This window comes from Echinops telfairi, unplaced genomic scaffold (genome assembly GCF_000313985.2).
Source record: "Echinops telfairi isolate 266 unplaced genomic scaffold, ASM31398v2 ScPeMD7_1;HRSCAF=3_0, whole genome shotgun sequence".
Taxonomy (NCBI): domain Eukaryota; kingdom Metazoa; phylum Chordata; class Mammalia; order Afrosoricida; family Tenrecidae; genus Echinops; species Echinops telfairi.
In genome coordinates, this window is record NW_022103896.1 from 91065212 (window position 1) to 91072898 (window position 7687).

At 36.5% G+C, this 7687-nt stretch overlaps 1 protein-coding gene across 8 annotated transcripts in view; it reads right to left on the reverse strand.

Moving 5' to 3' along the window:
• Window positions 1-7687, reverse strand: part of SPIN1 (spindlin 1) — a 94545-nt gene that overhangs the window by 10824 nt on the left and 76034 nt on the right. For all 8 annotated transcript variants that reach the window (XM_045299426.1, XM_004697584.3, XM_045299267.1 and 5 more), the window contains one exon: window positions 623-876. In XM_045299426.1, the coding sequence (XP_045155361.1) occupies window positions 623-876 (254 nt within the window). The remainder of the gene's footprint in view (window positions 1-622; window positions 877-7687) is intronic.

Below are 7687 nucleotides of genomic sequence, written 5' to 3' on the forward strand. Positions count from 1 at the left end.
TGTCATGTTTCATCTTATATTTTATGGAACACAACTGCAAAGGAAAGCAAATACCATTTGACATTTAAAAAATGTCATCTAGAAACTATAAATATAGTTACTAAAAAAAAGTAATCTGTCCCTCAAGAAACAGATAAACTGGACCTATGAAATGTATAATAAAGTTTTCATGTGTTTTGGCTGCCTAAATTTTGGCTCAAAGTACAGTGTACTGTATTATCATTCATGCAATAGACAATGAAATACACGTCACACTCCAAAATGAATGTATTATTTTCTTAGATATTATGTGATGAAAGTAACATAAAAGATGTTTGAACTACTTCTTACTCATTATGGTACAGTTGGTGAGTAAAATTCTAGAAATAACCATACTAGAAATTATTGCATGTAAGTTGGAAATTTAGGGGGAGGACAATTTTACACATCTTTATGGTCATGACAAACTGGTAGGTTTGAAACATTTACTCATCACTTTTCGTAGTTTTCAGGTGCCTACACTGAGTGCTTCCATTACTATAGAAATAAAACTATCAATGCTAAAGAACAATAAAAAAAGCACACACCATTTTAGTAATGATTTTGAAAGCATTTACCTTCACAAATAGTGAAAAGAACTTACCAACTCTATCAGGGAGGACTTCAAGCGCAGACACTCTTTCATCTTTATTAAGTTCTAGTCCATAAACACAGTCAAATCCATCGTATTTTATAAGATACAATGAAGGATTTACAGGAACCTGATCCAGAACTGTTCCCTTCCACTGTGTAATGGGTCCATTCCCTTCTTTCCAACCATGCTGAATTCTGCAGCCCACGATGTTCCGCCGGGGCTGGGAAACAGGTTTGCTGGGTCCCACACTGCTCCGATGTTTTCTGTATTCACATATATATATACATACAATGGATAATCTCAAAAGTGCATTTGTAGAAGCCACAAATCTACTAGTTAGCATTACCAAAACCAAAAATTGACTGTCACTGGGTATATTCCGACTCATAGCAACCCTATAGGACTGCCCCTACGGATTTCTGAGACTGTAAATCTTTATAAGAATAGAAAGCCTCATATTTTTCCTGCAGAGCAGCTGTGGTTTTTAAATGCTGGCTTTGAGGTTAGAAGCCCAATGTATAAACTCACTCTGACACCAGGGTTCCTCTCGCTCATTAGAGATGATCCTAAATTATATGCTAACTAATGTCTGCCATAGTCATCTTTCAGATGACTCAGATCTTTCTACTCTAGTACAACAAAAGGACTTCAAATGTGGGGGAAAGCCTTCTTTATCATCTAACTCTCCTATACTACCATATGTAGTATGACCTGTTAGCAATAGATGCCTGCTATACATCTGGACTATGTACATGTAGGAATAATCTAAGAACTACTACTTATTAGTAACTTAAGCTCTCATATTAAGCATCAGTTTTCTAAGTTTCCTTTAATTTAATCAACTCACCAGCATCCAAGTTAGTTAAAGAAAAAGGTCAATCCGTGAAATCTTTCTTTCTGTTATACATAAGATCACCGTGAGCTGGAACCAACTGAAGGGCAACTAACAAAAACATGCCTTTATATCATATGCATCCATTTCAAGTAAAAAAGAATATATATACTCAAATTGTCCCCATTCTGATGTACAAATAATTCTGTCCCCATTGACTTAAAACAGGAATAAGGTAATCATTTTTTACTACTCTGTAAACTGGGTTGGCTTAGATCTGTCTTATACCATATCAGTACTTTTCTAGCAAACATAAAAACATAAGAAATGTATGGCAAATAATGTAACATTTAAAACTACTGAAGTTACATAAAACCACACTCTTCCTTAAGATATTGGCAACTGAAAATTCTATGCATAATTGTTTAGAAATAAGACATACATTTTTGTTTCATCTAGAACTCTAATTTTGGCTTCAGTGAAATTTGAAAACCAAAACCAACATGGCAGATGATGATACAAGGAGTTTCACAGTTAATGGGACATTTTCACTATCTTTTCACTCAAGTGTTTTAAGACCTTTTGCAACCTGCACATATAGGCCAGGGTAAAAAATGTAAGACGACAAAAGAGAATTCCCTCATCAGTTTTATGAGTGTGAAGCTCCCACTTGTTACACCATGAATAAAAGTGATAATCATCCAATATGTTAAACACAAATAGAAAAACCTAAAGCAACTTATTATAGATTATAGCATTTCAAATTATAACTATACATAAGACTTGTTAAGTAAATTTAATGGGCTTGTGAAACAGAAAAAAGTTACAACAAGCTATTAAGAGCTGCCTCAATGGAGCCTTGAATGTATTAAAAAGTTTGTCATCTCCCCAATTCTCACAAAACAGAGAAATTAAGGTATCTAAGAACCACACACAGCACATCATTTCTAAAGCAACTAGGCATCAAGGGTCCTTACAAACACCAAAACACCAGCAGTTGTGATCAAGCCGCCAGCTACCTCAAGACTGTGGGTGCAGCAGTCATGTCGTAAGAGAAGTCATGCCGGAGAGAAGAAAAATGGGAGTTTCCTATAGTAACAAGACCCGGGGAGCACCAAGTCAGGAGGAAGTACTCACCCCAAAAGGAAAACATCCCCATGTGGAGTGAAAAACTCAGCAAGCAGATCTGGGAAAACCAGACAATGGGGGGAAAAAGGGGTTACAAAAGAGTAAGCTGGTAAGACCAGAAAACCCTTGGTTCACCTAAGCTCTTAGAGAGAGACAACAATTAAAGACTCCCTTACAGAGGCAGAGCCCGGAAATGAGGACACACTGCTGGAAACAAAATCCTAATGGAGCAAGGCTGGAAAGGGTAACAGAAAGAGAAGTTCAGATATTCATGGGTTGAGAAGTTCAAAAGAGGTAGATCTCAAAAAGTACTATACAATGGCTATACAAAGGCCATATTTTTAAATGTCACAGGAAAATAGAAGAGGCCATCTTTGAGCTCACAAACTAAGAAAACTACCCCTAATATGCCTGTCACTTAAAACAGAACCTCCTCTTAAAAGACAGGAAAAATTAATCCTATTGAAAAAGAGACGAGCACTCTCAATGATGAAGGGGAATGAAGGCAAACTAGGAAACGATGCCCACGGACTAGCTAAACAACAGAAAACATCATGAGGAACACAAATCAGATGACTAATACATGGAGGACAAAAATTAAGAGGAAAAAATGTTTTTAAGGATTAAGAAACAATTAGCATTGAATGTTTTCAGGAATGAAGACTAAAATAGAGGAAAATAACAAATACACCATGAGATCATACTTGGGGAAAAACATGATGAAAAGGAGACATGGGAAAAGAATGATAACGATAACATATAAAAGAAGTGATGAAAAATCTAACTCATATATAAAATATCACACTCCCTCAAACACAATCAGAAAATACTACAAACTGCAATTTTTAAAATTTTGCTAAAATAAAATATAAAATGTATATAATGTATCCCTAGAAAAAGACCCAGAAAAACTGACACTGTGTTATTCTAAAATAAAACACCTAATCTTTGAAGGGAAAATATCATCTGAATATCCAAAATATAAATAAGATTTGACAGATACTTTATGCCAGAAAAAGAGCCCTAGTGATACTGTAATTTAGGTGTTGGGCTACTAACCACAAGATCATTTTATGAGAAAAAGATGAGGCTGTCTGCCCCATAAAGACTGATCATCTTGGAAACCCAATATAGGGGTCCCTATGAGTTGCAATTGAATTGGTGGCATTGGGTTTTTTGGTCAATGTTATGACAGAAGACAAGTAAAGAAAAAATTTAAGTTTCCTGGGAGAAGATAATTGAGCCAAGAGTTTCTTAAAACCAATAAAATTTAAGAAATGTTAAGATCAAAGGGAATATTATCCTCTTAAAAGTTTCCCAGGGTTTCTAGGTCAACGAACTTCAGATAATCAAGAATAATTTGAGAGGTTTTAGCAAAGCATTGATCTGCCAAAACAAAAAGACCCTCAGTGACATCAAGTTGATTCTGACTCATAATGAACCTACTGGACAAAGGAGAATGGTCCCCTTTGGATTTCCCAATCTGTAAACCTTTATGAAAACAGAAAGCTTCATCTTTTGTCCTTTAAGCAATACAGAATATTAACTATGAAACTAAGGTAAATCGTGTTAATAAGAGATGTTATGTATCTGACATTATAGATATAGCTCAAATTTCAAATATAGGAAATATTAGCTGCTGACCAGGGAGTCAGAGATTTGAGCTTACCAATCACTCCTGAGGAAAAGAAGTGGGAGTAGCCTTCTGTAAAAGATTACAGCCTTGAAAACCCTATGGATCAGTTCTAATCTGTCATATAGATTGCTATGGGTTGGAACTGACTTGGCATTTAACAACAAGTACTTCCAAATATGTAATTAGTCCTGCTAAATACTGTGAATTAGTCCTGCTGACCCCCAGTGATACAAGGACATGTATATGACCTTTTTCTATGGTACTAGAAGGATACCACAGTAAATGAAGACTTTCTGTCTTATAAAACAGTAATCGGTTTATGGGTCAAGGCCATCCTGCTAAACCCATGAAGCAATAGAATATGCCATCAGTTTCCCATATTCAATGACAGACATGATCCCCTATGCAATAAGGTCCAAAATCATGGCTATGCAATGAAGCCAATAACATAAGGGATACAATTTGGAAGTTTTCTGGATTAATGAAAGCTTCTATTGTGAAGAGGAGCTCTGGGTATCCTCCTTGGGGACAAGAGCCTCACACTCGGGCCCCTCCCAGATCATTCCCCAGAAGTGTCTTCCTTTGTACATTTTCTTATCGTAATAAATTGCCAAGTGTACATTTAGATAAGGACCCATGGTGTGCTGTAGGAAGGTTACAACAAAGTCATCAGTTCAAATCCACCAAGGAAAAAGGATGAGACTGTCTGGTTCCCTAAGGACTGAGTCTCAGAAGCCCTATATCAAGTGGGTAGGAGCAGAAATGGACTCAACGGCAATAGGGTGGGTACATAAAATACTCTGTGAATTGAGCCATTCCAAAGAATTAAAAAACCCACTAGGGGACAGCAGGAACCAGCAGGAACTGGTGTCCGACTATTTGGCAGTTTAATGAACTTTTAATGTGTGTGCTCTGACTTACCTTGGGGTGGCTGGGCTCAGAACAGAGGGTTGATATAAGGTAGAGAAAAGCTTGTTTATTTTTGAATTTGCAACCAATACCTGCAGTCCTGGGCCCAGGTGGCTGTGGGAAGAGAAGATGGCCAGCTAGTCTAAAGTGCAGGGAATGGTGTGGACTCCATTCCTTGCAGCTGGTACCCCTTCATGTGCCCAAGATGGCTGGGAATATGGGACACTGGTGCCTGGATAAAATGGGTGAAGGTGAAGACTAACTCCACTTTCTCTGGGAATTAGATTCTTGCTAATCTATAGTAATCAAGGTAGGATTTAATCACCTTGTCCTTTCTTAGTGCAGTTAGCACACTCCTGGGTAAAAGTTGGAACGAAAGGATATTGCTTTCAGTTAGACAGGAGAAAGAAAGAAGGGGGCAGAGATGTAAATTCAATATTGCTCATGGGAAACCAACGTATATGGTTTTTAAAAAATAAAAGAATGAGCTAAATAAAACTTGAATGAGAGAAAAAAATATTTAACAGGATATATTGTACTCTGTAATCATTTTTTTATGAGCCCTGATGACATAGTGGTTACAAGTTGGGCTGTAATCCATATGGCCAGCAGTTCAAAATCATTAGCAGCTCCATGGGAGAAAGACTAGGCTTTCTACTCCTGTAAACAGTTACAGTCTCAGAAACCCACCAGGGCTGCTGAGTTAGCACTGACTTGGTTTGGCTGGTTTGCTAGTCTTTTTTACTTTGGACATGTGATCAGGAGAGAGCAGTCCCTGGAGAGGACATCATGTGGATGGCAATGAAGAAGAGGAAGTCTCTCCATGAGTTGGATGCAACAACAGGCTCAAGAAATATGAGCAATTGTGAGTAGGGCACAGGACTGGGTAGTGTTTCTTCCTGTTATACATAGGGTTACTATGAGCTGAAACTGCCTCAAAGGTACCCAACAATAGCGTATTCCTCTGTCGATGTACTCATATTTAATTACTATTATAATACTCAGAGCCAAAAGAACCTTCAAGTGACCTTCAATACTTTTTCAAAACCTTTTATGGTGTTCCCCATGGTAGAAAGAAGGGGCTTTCTATTCTCATAGTTACAGTCTCAGAAACCCACAAGGGTTCTAGCCTGTCCTCTAGGGTCATGTTGAGTTGGAGAAATGACTCCACAGCAGCGGTGTATGGTGTTTGGGGAGGATGTTCCTCAGTGGGAAAATCACTTAAGGTAAGTTTCTTTTGGAACATACTGTGAATTACTTTCAGTATTATGTTTTCCGTCTATTAAAAAACTGTATTTTATCATTCAGCAAAAGTCTCAATGACTTCCCCCCCATATCTTTAAGTAAAGGTTGCAGTTGGTTCCCAAATCCCACTTAACAAAGATTTGCTCATTTAGCAATTTATAGACATTAAGTTATTACTACTAAAATGATATGAGAATACGGCTTCTTTCTTAGAACACATTCTATTCTAGATTTAGTAGTCTGAATTTTCTACCACCCTTTCTTTCTCAAAAAATAGTGAAGCTTAGCCAATGACAGCAGACCATGGGTAGACTCAAAATGATTTTCTGACACAATCACTTCCACATTTTAACATTAGGTTTAAGGTTTCCATCATTTTGATGCATTTTTATTTCCTAAAAAAATTACAGAAACCGTTACAATTACCTCCCACCATTTATCCTGACCTTTCTTTATTCAATGAGACAAATATGCACCCAAGTTCATTTTCTTCTAAGCCTTCTAATCTCAAATTTTTCTGTGTTATAAAACTATCTCTATAGATATTTATCAATTTGACCCAAATGCTGAGTACTAATCCCAGAAAATTGGTTTCATTCATGAAAGCATTACTTCAGTAATAAATATATAGTTCAAAAGGTCTTAGAACATACAGATCAAAAGTAAAGACAAACAATGGAATGGAGATTGCATACTGACCAACCCAAGCAACCATTACAATATGTTAAACTCAGTATCTCAAATGTTGTATAATGTTAAGCAGTACACATTTTACATATATAATATCAGAGTTTCATTCAAAGTGTATAATTATGTAGTTTTAAAATAAGTTGTTTTTTAAAATTTAATTCACATGTCAATTTGATGTGTGTCGTAGAGACAGATAGGTATATAAGAAATGTCTGTAAACCTAGTGTTAAAGTTAAGATAGAAGCTTGATTCTTTCACTTTAATCTTTACCAAATTTAAAGGTTAAGAAAAAAATTGTTTTTATAATAGTGTGTCAAATGGTAGTTAATAAAGTTTTCTACCCTTTTTTGTATTAACTGGATTCAAACATGCGTAATAGGAATTTTTATCAAACTAGGTCCTATGTCTTTTAATCCTAACAATAATCCTTTCTTTTGGGGTGGATTTTTTCCTTTTAATATTTTTTCTTTTAATAAGGAAATTTTAATCGCTAACCTTAGCTGTGGGGGGAGCCAAGGTGGTATTACGCATGGCTACGCAATGTCAACAGTTTGAAACCAGCAGGCGTACCTTGGAAGAAAGATGGGACTTTCTACTCCCATAAACAGTCTCAGAAACTTACAGGGGCAGTTCC